Source organism: Oncorhynchus clarkii, chromosome 20, assembly GCF_045791955.1.
Source record: "Oncorhynchus clarkii lewisi isolate Uvic-CL-2024 chromosome 20, UVic_Ocla_1.0, whole genome shotgun sequence".
Classification (NCBI taxonomy): Eukaryota; Metazoa; Chordata; class Actinopteri; order Salmoniformes; family Salmonidae; genus Oncorhynchus; species Oncorhynchus clarkii.
In genome coordinates this window covers 65,820,322-65,836,241 of record NC_092166.1, presented here as the reverse complement: position 1 = coordinate 65,836,241, position 15,920 = coordinate 65,820,322, and the positions used below count along the sequence as shown (strand labels likewise).

At 44.2% G+C, this 15,920-nt stretch overlaps 1 protein-coding gene across 4 annotated transcripts in view; it reads left to right on the top strand.

Annotated features, from left to right (window-relative positions):
- LOC139376757 (BAH and coiled-coil domain-containing protein 1-like) overlaps positions 1-11,355 on the top strand; it is a 70,813-nt gene extending 59,458 nt beyond the window's left edge. For all 4 annotated transcript variants that reach the window (XM_071119658.1, XM_071119656.1, XM_071119657.1 and 1 more), the window contains exons 17-23: positions 924-1,059; positions 1,274-1,391; positions 1,561-1,862; positions 2,368-2,502; positions 4,271-5,688; positions 8,241-8,477; positions 8,623-11,355. In XM_071119658.1, the coding sequence (XP_070975759.1) occupies positions 924-1,059; positions 1,274-1,391; positions 1,561-1,862; positions 2,368-2,502; positions 4,271-5,688; positions 8,241-8,477; positions 8,623-8,832 (2,556 nt within the window). In that variant the 3' untranslated portion in view covers positions 8,833-11,355. The remainder of the gene's footprint in view (positions 1-923; positions 1,060-1,273; positions 1,392-1,560; positions 1,863-2,367; positions 2,503-4,270; positions 5,689-8,240; positions 8,478-8,622) is intronic.
- Positions 11,356-15,920: the final 4,565 nt, after the last annotated feature.

The following is a 15,920-nucleotide window of genomic DNA, read 5'->3' as shown; positions in this document are numbered from 1 at the left end:
CTCTGTCACTGTAATATATTGTCCCTTCATGTGGAAAACACCCCACACACACACACACACACACACACACACACACACACACACACACACACACACACACACACACACCTCTTTCAAGCAGTAATATATGGTCCTTTCTTTGGAAAGCCCAGATACAGGCAGAAACCTGTTGAACAGGCTGATTTTACAGCTCCATCATCAGTCATCATTAGGAAACCAGCTTAAACCGGAATAGTACAGGGGCTGGTGTGTGTGTGTGTGTGTGTGTGTGTGTGTGTGTGTGTGTGTGTGTGTGTGTGTGTGTGTTTTGGGCGGGCGTGTGTCGGTGAAGAGGTGTTTGTGTGTGTTTGGTGGACAGGGGTAGTTCTGACAGCAGTAAATGGCAGAGGTTACAGGGTGTGCATGCTTTTGTTCTAGGCCTGTACTAAAATACCAAATTAATTCGATGAGCAATGAATTTACGATAATCGATCATTTTAATAAGCATTTTAACTTTTCCTCTTGCTCTTTTGCACCCCAGTATCTCTACTTGCACATCATCATCATCTATCACTTCTGTGTTAATTGCTCAAATTGTAATTACTCTATGGCCTATTTATTGCCTTACCTCCCTAACCTTACTACATTTGCACACACTGTACATTATTCTATTGTGTTATTGACTGTACGTTTGTTTATACGTTTGTTTATGTGTAACTCTGTGTTGTTGTTTTTGTCGCACTGCTTTGCTTTATATTGGCCAGGTCGCAGTTGTAAATGAGAAGTTGTTCTCAACTGGCCTACCAGGTTAAATAAAGGTGAAATAGTGCTGCGATGGAACAAAAGCCTGCACACTCTGTAGCTATCCAGGAACATGGGAGGGCGACCACTGGTTTAGGAGTTTAAAGATGTATATAGTCTAATGATGTAATTTCCTGTCGCAGGCTAAAGGGCGTGCAGTGAGCCGGCTGCTGGAGAGCTTTGCGGCTGATGAAGGATTCCGATTGGACGAGGAGAGTAGCTTCTCCGAGGGGGAGGAGGAAGACATGGAGCATATATCTCACACACGCAGAGCACCAGGTGAGAACAGACACACACACACACACACACACACACACACACACACACACACACACACACACACACACACACACACACACACACACACACACACACACACACACACACACACACACACACACACACCACAGGGTCACAAACCAGTCTAAATGTTCATATTTTTGTCTCTCTCGTTCTTTCTCGCTCTCTATTCTGCCTCCCTCTCTCTCTGCAGCAGTGCTTAACTGTGTGCTGAGCAGGGAGATGCTGGTGGATGGTCTGAAGGTGTTGATATCTAAGGAGGATGAGCTGCTGTATGCTGCTCGACTACACACTCTGGACCTGCCTGACATGTAAGGCACTGACACCTACTGATACCTACTGATATGGCCTGCTCAATCACCGATAGACATGTTGATGTAAAGGACTGGCTGACTGGCTTGTAATACATTTAATACAATCTCTGTCTCTCTGTCTCTCTCTCTTTCTCTCTCTCCGTCTCACTCTCTCTCTCTCTCCTAGATTCCGTGTAGTGATTGAGGGGGAGAGGGGGAACAGACCAAGGATCTACTCTCTAGAACAGCTATTAGAGGAAGCGGTGTTGGATGTGCGGCCACAGACGGAAGCCATCTTGACTGCCGGGATGCGTGTTTGTGCCTACTGGAGCGAACGCTCCCGCTGCCTCTACCCTGGATACGTCCACAGAGGGGGTCTGGGAGAGGAGGAGAAGGAGGGCAGTGTGATGGTGGAGTTTGATGACGGAGACAGAGGAAGAATCTCTCTGCCCAACATACGCCTGCTACCCCCAGGTTATCAGATACACTGTGAGTACACTTGTCTCCCTCTCTCTCTCTCTCTCTCTCTCTCTCTCTCTCTCTCTCTCTCTCTCTCTCTCATATATTCATATATATACACATTCCTGGAGGGTAAATACATGGTCTGGAGAAAACTAGAGTCTGTCAACATTCAATCCAGCTTCACTCCTTAAGTCTTTTTTGTCCTACCTCCCTCCCGTCTAATAAAGATTGCTTTATTGGCATGAAGTACAATTTGTAAATATTGCCAAAGCAGTATAGTGGGACAGCATTTCAGTAAATACAGTACAATGCAAGGATAATGAAATACAGTTAATTTCAGTAGTAAAAGTAATAGTACATATAATCATGTATTCAGGTACAACACTACTGCTGTTGTATTGTGTAATCTTCGGTCGATGCATTTAATTAAATCATAAGAAGAAAAAAAAAAGAAAGAATGGCTAACAAATAAACTCTCCCTGTCACTCTCTCTCTCTCTCTCTCTCTCTCTCTCTCTCTCTCTCTCTCTCAGGTGCGGAGCCATCTCCAGCCCTGCTCTCACCTGGTCGTCGTGGTCGCAGAAGCTCCACCCAGGACAGTACAGACAAGCCCACAGAGAGACCAACCAATGGGGAGACAGGAGGGAGGAGCCAGGAGCGGAGACCAGGTAATGGCTCAGAGCATAATTCCATGGTATTACACTGAACAAAAACAGAAACGCTACATGTAGTGTTAGTCCCATGTTTCATGAGCTGAAACAAAACATCCCAGAAATTTTCCATATGCACAAAAAGCTTATTCCTCTCAAATTTTGTTCACAAATGTATCTACATCCCTGCTAGTGAGCATTTCTCCTTTGCCAAGATAATCCATCCACTTGACAGGTGTGGCATATCAAGAAGCTGATTCAACAGCATGATCATTACACAGGTGCACCTTGTGCTGGGGACAATCACAGGCAACTCTAAAATGTGCAGTTTTGTCATACAACACTATGCAACAGATGTCTCAAGTTTTAAGGGAGTGTGCAATTGGCATGTTGGATGCAGGAATGTCCACCAGAGCTGTTGCCAGATAATTGAATGTTCATTTCTCTATCATAAGCTGCTTCCAAAGTCGTTGTTAGAGAGTTTGGCAGTATGTTCAAAGGGCCTTACAATCGCAGACCATGTGTAACCACGCCAGCCCAGGACCTCCACATCCGGCTTCTTGGACAGCTGGACAGCTGATGAAACTATGAATTTTCACAACAAATTCATTTCTACACAGACTGTCAGAAACTGTCTCAGGGAAGCTCATCTGTGTCCTCACCAGGGTCTTGACCTGACTGCAGTTTGGCGTCATAACCAACTTCAGTGGACAAATGCTCACCTTTGATGGCCACTGGCACGCTAGAGAGGTGTGCTCTTCACCGATGAATCACGGTTTCAACTGTACCGAGCAGATGACAGACAGCATGCATGCATGGCGTTGTGTGGGCGAGCAGTTTACGAATGTCAACGTTGTGAACAGAGTGCCCCATGGTGTTGGAGGGGTTACGGTATGTATGGGCAGGCATAAGCTACGGACTGGAAGCTGAAAATGTCCCAGTTCTTCCATGGCCTGCATACTCACCAGACATGTCACCCATTGAGCATGTTTGGGATGCTCTGGATCGACTTGTACGACAGCAAATTCCAGTTCCCACCAATATCCAGCAACTTCGCACACCAGCTACTGACTGGTTTTCTAATCCACGCCCTTACGTTTTTTCTTAAGGATCTGTGACCAGCAGATCTGTATTTCCAATCATGTGAAATCCAAAGATTAGGGCCTAATTAATTTCAAATGACTCATTTTCTTATATGAACTGTAACTCAGTAAAATCTTTTCAGTTGTTGTGTGTTGCGTTTATATTTTTCTTCCGTGTAGATGGTGCCAGTTCCTCCCATTTGTTTGAAATTGTGGCTTACAGCACCAGTGAGATAGATAGCATAGACAACCAGTCATCAGTCATCTCATCACTCACCATCCCAGCCCCAATCAGTCACTGTAGCCCCAAGACAAACTGCTTCATAGGCTCGCCTGGCCAACTTACTATTCAGACCAGCATTACTCATGTATAATACACATATATAATATGATTTTATCTCAACACTTCTTCCTTCTCAATGGAACCCCCCTCATGTCTAACGTCATCACTGTTCCAACTGTCACTGGTCTGAATGCCCTCCAGTCAAACAGCATTCTCATAACTCAACACAGACTAAATGTGACAAGTTGCCTCCAGCTCTACAGTAAGGGCTGTTATTTATGGCTACGAAGAATTTGTTCTCATTGACTTACCTGCTTTAAAGGAAGGTTAGGTTGATCGATCTTGTTTATAAGTCTCTCTCTCGCTGTCTACCTTTCTTTCTCACTCTCACCCTTTCTCTTTATTCTGTTTCTTCTTCCAGTAGGACGACCCAAAAAGGTCAAGCCAGGGGCCAATAGTTCCTCAACAACATCAGAGAGTGTAACCAGTGGCAACACTTCCTCGTTAAGCTGGCCAGCAAAGAGACTTCCAGTGGACTTCTTCCTGTTCAACGGGACGTCTCGTAAAACACACCGAGGGGGTCACCAGCGAGACTTGGGGGTGTTCCACCGCCCCGCCACACACCCCTTTGCCCCTCCTGCTCCCCTCAAGGGCATCTTCCGTTCCCCATTCGAGATCGACTCCTTCAGTAGCATCGCCAACGGTTACGCTGGAGCCTTCGGTACCGGAACCCAACGGCCTGTAACCACGGTTATGCCTCTGGGGCTGAGGGACTCTGTCACCATGACAACAGCACCCTCCAACAGGAAGTCGAGCGACGGAGACAGAAAACAGTTCCTGGTGAAGCTGGATCACGAGGGTGTGACGTCGCCCAAAACCAAGAATGGGAAAGCTCTGCTGCGTCTGGGGGGTGGCAGGGGGCACAAGGGTCCCTCTGCAGGGGTGGCGGGTGCACCCTTGAGGTACATCCACCCTGCTCTGGTAGTGAAGGACAGGAAGAAAGGAGGAGGAGAGAGTGGAGTGTCCAGGTCTGAGCTGCTCCTGAAGGGGGCTCCAGCCCTCAGAAAAGGGCTCCCCTCATCTGGTTTAGGGGGTCTGGGGGGTGAGTTTGGAGCTCTGGACTGCCCCAGCGACTGCCCCAGCTCTTACTCTGAGCTGGATGAGGATGATGATGATGATGATGGAGATGTAGCTCGGAGGAGAGCAGCAGCAGCAGGTGCGGGACGTTTCCTCTCCCGTCTCTCCGTCTGCTCCTCGTCCTCCTCCTCTTCCTCCTCCTCCGGCTCCCTCTCTTCCTCCTCCCTCTGTTCTTCCGACAATGACTCCTCCTACTCCTCAGATGAAGAAGGGTCTTCATCCCTCCTTCTCCACAGAGCGCTGCTCCAGCAGCAGAAACACAAACACAGGCAGAGCTTGACCTCTAACCGCTTAACCCCTGACCCCTCCACTAACCCCAAACCTAACGCCGCCTCCTCAGCCTCTGCCCAACCACACGCCTATGTTGCCAAGGCAGCCATGACCATCACCGGAGGTTCAAAGGTGAGAGGAAGTGACAGAGGAGAGGACAGGAAAGAGTACACATCAAAGGGAAGGACTAATAGTAGCAGTAGCGCAGCCAAAAACCAAACCAAGAGGAGAGATGGTTCCGGCTCCAATACACACATTGCGATTCCCAACACACACACTTCGACCCCCAACACCCCAGCCTCCCAGCCCAAACCTCCCAAGGACCACCCAGCAGCCAAGAGGCAGAGGATGTTGTCACCGGACCCCCATCCCAATATGTCCGCCCTCCTGCCAGGTCGCCAGCTGTGGAAGTGGTCTGGAAACCCCACGCAGGTGAAACACACAGAGTCAAAGTAGAGGCTATTATAATCTGTCCTGTAAGCTGGTATGTGGGAGGCTTGATGGTTAACACAGTCTGACATAGATTTATTGAGCAAGGTCTTATTAAATTGACTTTTTGAGTAAGATCACTACATTTGTGACCGACTGCCTCGATTCTGTATTACATGGCAACATTTTACATTTTACTTTTTTTAATTTAACCTTTATTTAACTAGGCAAGTCAGTTAAGCACAAATTCTTATGGCCTCCCGGGTGGCGCAGTGGTTAAGGGTGCTGTACTGCAGCGCCAGCTGTGCCACCAGAGACTCTGGGTTCGCGCCCATGCTCTGTCGTGACCGGGAGGTCCGTGGGGTGATGCACAATTGGCCTAGCGTCGTCTGGGTTAGGGAGGGTTTGGCTGGTAGGGAAATCCTTGTCTCATTGCGCACCAGCGACTCCTGTGGCAGGCCGGGTGCAGTTGGTTGTTTCCTCATTGGTGTGGTTGGCTTCCGGGTGGGTTGGTGCTGTGTTAAGAAGCAGTGCGGCTTGGTTGGGTTGTGTATTGGAGGACGCATGACTTTCAACCTCCATCTCTCCAGAGCCTGTATGGCAGTTGTAGCAAGATAGTAGCTACTAAACAATTGGATACCATGAAATTTGGGAGAAAAAAGGGGTAAAAGAAGAAAAAAAAGCTGGAGAGCTCTTCTTTGTCTACACCTATTCAGCATCGTTCACATCTTAAGCCTTGTGAGGCCATGTGCTAGACAGGGTAGTGCGGTAGTGTAGTAAACAACCATTGATTTCAAGACTAAAAGTGGTTTAAGCAGTAGGGAAAAACTCCATGTAAAAATACACTTTGTCTAGTCCTTGGCCTGTATCCTAATCTGACTTTCAGATAAAACTATTTTATAAATTATTTTATAATTATTAGATGATGCTTACCCAGACACTTGTCTCAATTGATGGGTAATGTGAAAGAAATCCTATACTAGGTTCTAGCTATGCGGATGTCTAGATGTTCAGGAAATACAATAGATGACCGTAATCACCCCCAGACACACCTGGCTAACTTGATGGGTCATGTAATCATTGTTTTGCGAAGTGGAGTCTTTTTATTATACATGTATACATGTAGATTGCTAGCTAAACAATTAACTATAATCCCAACCCATAGCTACAGTACAAACGGATTGTTTTAGCTAGCCACCAAGCATGACATGCTGGAGTATGAATCTGCAAGTTGCAAGTAGCTACAGCTAACCAACTAGGTTCAATGTTAGCTAGCTAGCTAACATTAGGCTATAACTAGATTTCTGAGGTATGAAATAATATTACTATATAGATCATACCAGCAAGCTAATGATCGCTAGCTAGCTAACAGTATGCTTTAACTTGCAATGTTAACTACTTTCTGACAAAATGAGAAACTTATGATATCTGAACATGTACCCGTATACATGGATGAATGCTTCGTGGCAGAGTGTCTGTTCCATTTGGCTTGTAGCTACAGCTTGTTGGGCCCGTTGTTGTGTCAAGTCACTCCGGTTCACACTGACCGTGTGCAGAAAGTATTCCATCACAACTTTTTCCCACTGATCTTTGTTGATAGCTCCTGCTAAATTCTGGGCAGCAAAGTTGTTGAAAGCAGTAGCAACACTTTTGTAGCTCTCCATGGCTAACGTTATATCTTGCGTAAAAAGCAGCGGTAGCAGAGATTATTTACACATACTGAGCAGCTCATTTTATATACGTGCTACATGGCAGACCAATCCAAACTCATCTCTCAGCATGTCCAGCCCATCCATTATCTCAGACAATCATGGCTAGCGGGAAGGTTCCTGCCTTTTTCTGTCGCTTAACCAACTAAGCTCGTAATTTAACAATTGTATTCACATTTTCAGATTGCATGCAAGTTTGTTATTAAGGCACATGAAAGTTCACATGTTCCAGAAGGCATTTCTACCCAAAAACTCATTTTGATAAAAATGAATTTATAAAACGTTCAAATGCCTCTCCTGTGAAGTAGTGATGTGCGACATACGCCTAGCTTCTTGAAACTGGTTACATTATAGATAAGCTACAGAAAAACCAGGGCCCTCTAAATACTCTGAAGCAGTGCTATTCAAAGTCGGGGTCGGGAGGAATTGCAGTGGTGTCGCCAAATTTAAAAATATTTACATTTTGAGGGGGAACTCAAAATTAAGAGTACAGATTTATATAATTTTATGCGACAAACGTTATTGAAAATTGTATTGTATTTTCTGTATTTTTTATTTGTATTTTTTGGTTTTCTTAATTTTGATAGGAGAGCTGAAAATGTAATGAATTGAAGGTTATTTGTTGATGTGAAAATCAAAGTTGACCAATTTTAAGGTTTTGTCATTAGATTTGGGGTGGGGTGGGGTCCCAGAAGTTCTGGCAAAAAAAACATGATTCTTGCTGAAAAGGTTTTAGTACCACTGCTTTAAAGGCTCTGGCCATAACCATTTTGCCATCATAGAAGTTTGGTTCCATGTTCTTACCTGGACTTCCTCCTAACGTCCCCCCTCTTTCTCTCCCTACAGAGGCGTGGTCTGAAGGGTAAGGCCCGTAAGTTGTTCTACAAGGCGATCGTGCGTGGTGGTGAGACGGTGCATGTGGGGGACTGTGCTGTATTCCTGTCCCCCGGTCGGCCCCAGCTGCCCTATGTGGGGCGAGTGGAGAGCCTCTGGGAGTCCTGGTCCTCCAGCATGGTGGTCAGGGTCAAGTGGTTCTACCATCCCGAGGAAACACGCCTGGGGAAGAGGCACCACGACGGAAAGGTACGATGGATAATCATTCAACAATTTGATCAACTTTTTGATCAAATGATCAACAAATAATCAAATTAAATCTATTTCTCCATGGGATTAAGGAAGTGGCTCTTTATTTATCTTTTGATTTTCAATTTATCCCCCCTCTACCCAGCATGCTTTGTACCAATCAAGCCACGAGGATGAGAATGACGTCCAGACCATCTCACATCGCTGTCAGGTGGTCAACCGTGCCGAGTACGAGCACCTGATTCGCAGACGCAAGTCAGGGGGCGGAGCTCAGGACCTGTTCTACCTGGCCGGAACCTACGAACCAACCACAGGCCAGCTAGTCAGCGCCGAAGGCGTGGCCATCGTCCCCTAGCAACAACTATGGAGTGTAAACAAAACAAAGCCTTCAAGATGGCTACCTCATCTCATAGGGCTGGACCGAGCTACTGGCGCTGGTGTCAGTGAAGCATGGTTCTGTCCAGAACTAGAGAGTCCAGAAAGGAGGATCTTCCTTGTTCTGGTTCTAGTTCTTGCTGGTTCTGGATCTTGGTTCTTGGTCTTATTTGGGTGTGGACGATCCCAAACCCCAACAGGGATAACAGCACTCTGGACCGCAGTGGATTCTATTATCAGCACGGGAGTCATCTGACCTGAAGAGGGACTTCAGTACTCTACTGACCTAAAACAAAGACAAACAGTGCCCACTCTACACTCTGTCTCCAATAGTTGTTTTACAGTCTGTCATAGAGTCAAAGACTGTCATAGACTGACTCTTAGGCAGTCTGACAAAGAGAGACTCTCACCAGGTTGTTGCTGTAAGTGAGAATGTTATTTTCACTTCTCAGCCTATAGATCTGGTTATATAGAATACACAAAAGAGACTGGGAGAGAGAGAGAGAACGTAAGGAGAGGAGACGAGAGCAGAGACTGTTCTCTCCCCCTTCAGGGTTTAATGGTCTTTCTGGTGCCCACACTGGTCTGATGATAAATGAACAACGGCAGGATTGAGAAATCCCAACAGGACCAAAAACACTGTAGTTCTGAAGTGTGTGTGTGTGAGAGTGAGAGTATGAGTGCGTTTGTGTGCTGAGTGGTTGTAATGGATGCATTTGGTACTTGAAGAGCTCAGAGTAAATAGTGCTTTAGCGTGTGTGTTTGCTTGTCTGTGCGTGCGTGCATTGGTCTCTAGTCTAGACCTCACCATGGAAAACCCTCAATGTCTTTAACACTCAGAAAGTAAACCTACTAAACGTAAATCTATAAATATTAATTAATATATAGATCGATTTACTAACAGCTTCTTCTCTAGACAAAAAAAAGACAAAAAGGATGATTATTTCTCCAGTCAAGCCATACACTTCAATACCTCTCATATCCTCCTATTCAGGTGCATAGATGTACAGCTTAATTATTTGTCTATCTCTGTGTGTTGTACAGCATTATGTATAAAGACGTTATGATTCAACTGTACATAGTATACATATATAATATACATGAAGAGAGAAATATATCCCTCTTTGTTTCTCTTCAGGTTGCGTTATTTTTCAAATATTTTTCTTTGAGTTGTTCTTTTGGCTTAGGGAGGAGAAAGTTTTAGTCCTCTCTTCCTGCACTGAGTATGTGGTGGGGATGGGATGGTATGGGGTCCATGAGGGGTAAAGCTGTAAATATGCTACAAGGGAAGGGTTCAAGTCCCATTTTTGGGATTAGGGTGGATTTGATGACTTGGGATGGAAGGGGATGTTTTTATAAGAAAAGTGGAAAAGGCTTTTTGTGTCGACATCATCATTGGTCTGTTTTGTATATTTTTCATATATGTTTTTATTGTGTCTATTGTTATGTGCTTATTCTCCTGAGGGGGTTTAACAGAAATAGAAATACTGGACAGAAACCGAGTTTCTTCTATTTGCTGATCCTTAAAGATCTAGACCGGAGAGTTCTAGATGTTCTATATCTATATTATAGAGATCTATGTAGGAGATCTATGTAGGTATTTATCTGGCCTCAAAAAAACAAAACCAAAGCGCATCTATGTTTACGCTTGATCACATTAGAATACAATATGAAGAAATATACAAATATGAAAATATTCAATCTAATCAAAATTCCGGGATCCTGCAATCATATTGAAGTAAAATACCTGTGTTCCCTCATACCTGTTGGCATAGAACATCGCTTCACCACCATGTTGCCATGGGAGCAACGTTTTCTTTCTGCACATTGCCCGGCTGTTGCACTTGAAGGCTCCATGACAACCGTATATGACATCACATGAAAGTAAAGGACAATCAGAGCCAATCAAAAGAGGGTAATATATATTTAGAAAAAAGATCAAATCAAAATTGTGCTTAATCTTGTTCCTGCATTGCCAAAAATGTCTCTTTCTGTTTTTAATATTTGTATTTTGCCATTGTCTTTTTCCTGACTGTTATGCAAGCCTGGGATGACTGTGTTTTCAGTGTTGAGGTTTTTACAAGGACAACATTAATGCCTTTTCGTTTGCGACTTACATGGACTCTTTTTAAACATTGTTGCTGTTACACTGCGAAGCAAAAGCTTTAAAAGAAATCTAATGTGAACATCCATATTATGTTACTTTTTGTAGGTCTTGAAACAATTTTTTGAAAGCTGTATTTTCTTAAAGAAACACTGGATTCAGTTCTAAACATCACATTGGGTAAAGTGTCATCATCCTTGTGCAACCTGTTTTGGAGGCCCACTGGAAACAATGGACTTTGTAGGGTTCATATATACTTGGTAACATTTGTCTCAGTCATTGTTGGAAACATGACTAAAATATTTCCCCTGTGTAAAAAACAAACAAAAAAGAAAAGTTATTTATCTTAATTTTATTGCCTTTGTGTTGCGTTTCATTAAAAAAAAACACTAAAAATGATATCAGCAAAGTTTTTAAATGCATTTTTATAGTACATATACAAGTACCTGGATTTAGTTTAGAAGTTAAAATTCCTTCAAAATCCACTGTTAGGTGCAGAATGAAGGAAACAGAAAGAAAAATAAGCAGGGGAAAAGGAAACTGAAACTTTATACCATGTTTGAGTGAAAGAGTGAGAGTGATAGAGCTATGTTGTGTGTGTGTGTGCGCGCAGTACAGTGTGGTTTACTGGTAGACTTTTCAGGCAGCACAGGTGGGTCAGGTATTTAGAATAATACAAACGGAACAGAACCATTAAGACTACAATGCAGCCATATCACATTACCCATGCAAGAACACCCTCATTTAGAACCTGTGTGTCTTGTGTGTGCGCGTTGGTGTGTGTGCAGCACGCAGTGTGTGTGAGTGTAATGCCTATACAATCCCCTGTAGTGTATAGAGTTTCTAGGACAAAGTGTATATCTTTGAGAATTATATTATTTGATACTTCCCATGATACATTCATACCGTTTATTACATCTTGACAGTATCCTTTGTCACATGGATTACTGCCATACCCTGCCTAAAGCCTCATGTTACTGTAGTCAGTTCATGGCAACTTACAGACGACGAGTAGAGGATCTCAACACTGATCTAAGGTCACTTTTGTTTTCCTCTGTAATGTTTTAGGTCAGAATTTGGGGAATGTAAGTTGATCTGCTCTTAAATTCAAAATGGCTTCTGTGCTGCCCCCTATGGTGTGTTTTTAACTGGTTAAAACTGGAAAAGTTGAATCATTCCTTTCCTGAGTGACTGTCCTATTGATCCTTGTCAGTACCAGTGGTGGTCGGTGCCATTTAAGATGAGGGAGGCCGATTTTGTTTTTTAGTCAACATAGCTAATAGAACTAACACATTAGTAAACCCGCTACAATCATGCAGTAACGTTACAGTGTGCCGTCAATAAGCAGTTTAGCACTTACACTGGCGAGCCCCGGTGGCAATAAATTAGTTAAACCAAAAGCTTACCTTGACTTGGAAGAGTGACAGTATTGTGTTGGATAGTCGTAGCCAGCTAGTTAACATAGCATTTCTCTGTTTGAGCAGGGTGTTTCAGTAGGCTAAATTAGTTAGCTGCATTTTCTAGCTAAGTAAGTGAAACTGAAAGTGAAAAAAAATGACAATCTCTCTATCTCACTCTTGCTTCTCCTTCATTTTGGAAGAAATTAATTTGTTCAAAACTGTTCAACTGTCTCTTTGAGTCAACTACTCACCACATTTTATGCACTGCAGTGCTAGCTAGCTATAGCTTTCAGTACTAAAGCTATAGCTTTCAGTACTAGATTCATTCTCTGATACTTTGATCCTTTGGGTGGACAACATGTCAGTTCATGCTGCAAGAGCTCTGATAGGTTGGAGGACATCCTCCGGAAGTTGTCATAATTACTGTGTAAGTCTACGGAAGGGGGTGAGAACCATGAGCCTCCTAATTTTTTTATTGAAGTCAATGTACCCAGAGGAGGACGGAAGCTAGCTGTCCTCCGGCTACACCATGGTGCTGTTGAGGCTACTGTAGACCTTCATTGCAAAAAAGTGAATTTGGAAAGTATTCAGACCCCTTTTTCCCACATTTTGTTACGATACAGCCTTATTCTAAAATTGATTATATATTTTTTAAATCCTCATCAATCTACACACAATACAGTGCATATCATAGCAAAAACTAAGCCATAAGGTCAAAGGAATTGTCTGTAGAGCTCCGAGACAGCATTGTGTCGAGGCACAGATCTGGGAAGGGGACCATAACATTTCTGCGGCGTTGAAGGTCAATATGTGTTATTTCATAGTTTTGATGTCTTCACTATTATTCTATAATGTAGAAAATAGTACAAATAAAGAAAAACCCTTGAATGAGTAGGTGTGTCCAAACCTTTGACTGGTACTGTATGTAAACATGATATTTCAGTTTTTCATTATGGGGTATTGTGTGTAGATTGATGAGGGGAAAAAACTATTAAATACATTTTAGAATAAGGCTGTAACGTAACACAATGTGTAAAAAGTCAAGGGGTCTGAATACTTTCCAAGTACACTGTATTTAGTATAGTTGAATCTGAAAAGGATCGTTTTTTTAATGTTTTAAAAGTTTGACATGAATGAAATTCACTGAGGAGGATCAGATTAATGAACATCCGAGCTTAGGAGCCTCCACTGGCCAGTATGTTTAGTTCCACTTCTGTGTGTTTGACACCCATACATTATCCTGTGGTATGTGTGTGTTTATCCTCTTTTGTTGTCAGAGCTGGATGTGTGGGCGGTTAACCTCTTTATGGCGGAAACACAGAGATATGAAGCTGTGTGCCTGCCGGTCTGAACATACACTCACACACAAACACACACACTCACACACTCACACAGGTACACACAGACAACACACACACTGCTTACTTTTAATATCTCCTACTACATCCCCCCACTCGCCCTCTCATCCAACCAACGCCTTGAAAAAACACAGACATTAAGAGCAGTCTTTGACTGCTTATCTGCACGTTTGCATTGGGCTTATCTTGTTGACATTGTTAAACTACTTTACCCAGCATGCCGAGAGAGATAGAGGTACAATAGAAGACCAGGGGCGGAGCCAGGGATGACCTTGGGGTTAATGGGACAAGGGCTTTCAGATACAAAGACAGGACACAGTATTCTAAACCTGTGCGTGTGTCTGTGTGTGCGTGTGTGTGCTTAAGTGTATGTGGTTGGGGTATTTTGGGAACATGGGCTAGGAGAGAGTAGAAGGAGATCACCACTACTCCAACTCGCCTCATCCATCGTCCACTTGATATCCTGTGTGATCTGTCTGCTTATGGATAAGTGTGTGTGTATGTGTGCGTTCATGTGCGTGGGTGCATACCTGTGTCTGTGAATATAGCTGGCAGTAGTAACAGGTGGAGCTGAGTTGCAGTCTTAATTTTCCTATCCTGAAAGTGGGCTAAGCTTAACCCTAACCCTAGTTTCATGTTCACACCCTGGCTCATCCTTAACCATATCCCTAACCCTAACTTCATGTTAACATCCCCGGCTCAACCCTAACCCTAACTTCATGTTAAAATCCCCGGCTCAACCCTAACCCTAACTTCATGTTAACATCCCCGGCTCAACCCTAACCCTTCTTGTCTCCTCTCCTGAATAGCCATTCAGACCTGAGTGATTGATTGGTGGATCCTGCTAACCTCTTCCTGGATACTGGCCAATGGCTGTTCAGTGAGAGCTGTGAACTCTGCACAGGGTCACAAGCGTGAGTTCCGGGGGAGTGGAAGGGGGGAGTAACAAATACTCTGCTACAACCAATTAGTTTTTGAAGGTTATGCTAGAGAAGTCCAAGTAATCTTCCTACTTCTTTTGAATCCAGTTATGGGATAGCACACAGCACTCAAAATAAGTTAATCGTGTGCCCCAGCTGTACCAACTGTACCCACGATTGACCAATGTTAATGTTGAAAGGGATATCATGCACAGAGCCCGGGTAATACTCCCAGTTAGTGCTGATTCACACGGCTGAAATCTGGCGTAGCACTACATACTGAGATGGAACTGGATCCTCTGAGGAGAAGATTTAAGGCCTTGGATACTGGTGGTGGTTGACTGTTCCAACTCTGGGGACGTTTCCAACTGGCATTGGAGTTTTAATGGATCGTGTAGGTCAAACATCGTGTACATTTTTACTGGATGCAGCTGATATGAGGGATACGATCTGAGGTTGTTTGGGAATGTGTGTGATATTTGGGATATGATCTGGATGTGGTTGAAGTGTGTGTGTGCGTCAGTGCGGAATGCTTGCGTGTGTGTGCGCGCGTGTGTGTGTGTGTGTGTGTGTGTGTGTGCGCGTGTGCCTGTGTGTGTGCGCGCGCGCGCGTGTGTGTGTGTGTGTGTGTACAGTAACTGCGTAAGGCAGCAGACAGTGCCAAGCTGTTCTAGTCTGCCCTGGAGACAGTAGGTGACAGGACATATATTTATATAAGACCCAACCAGGCATTGCAACTTTGTTACAGGACAACCTAACACCCCCACAGCACACACACACTGTTTTCATTTGTGAGACCCTCGTTCCTTTTCACCTGTATGGGCTGCAGTTAGCCTAGCGGTTAGGAATGTTGGGCCAGTCACTGAAAGGTCGCTGAGATGAATCCCCAAGCGACTAGGTGAAAAACCTGTTGATGTGCCCTTGAGCAAGGCACTTAACCCTAATTGCTCCTGTAAATCGCTCTGGATAAGAGTGTCTGCTAAATTACTGAAATGTTAATGTACTGTAAATGTATGGTATCCATCAGAAACTGGAGACCCCCATTCCTCCCCTGACCTCTCCTCATCCTGCCCCATCCCCCATTCCTCTCCATGCTCAGTGTGTTCTTTCCTAAGATCGTGTCTGCAGCCACATTGCAGAGATAAAATATTAGCCATCATATATCTACAGTTAAGAAATCCCCTTCCCTGTCTGGTGGTGTCCATTTCTGTCTCTAGCCCCTACATGGCCCCCTCTCCCCTAACTGCTCTCCTTGCCACGGACCATCTCAGGGCAATGCGCCTCTC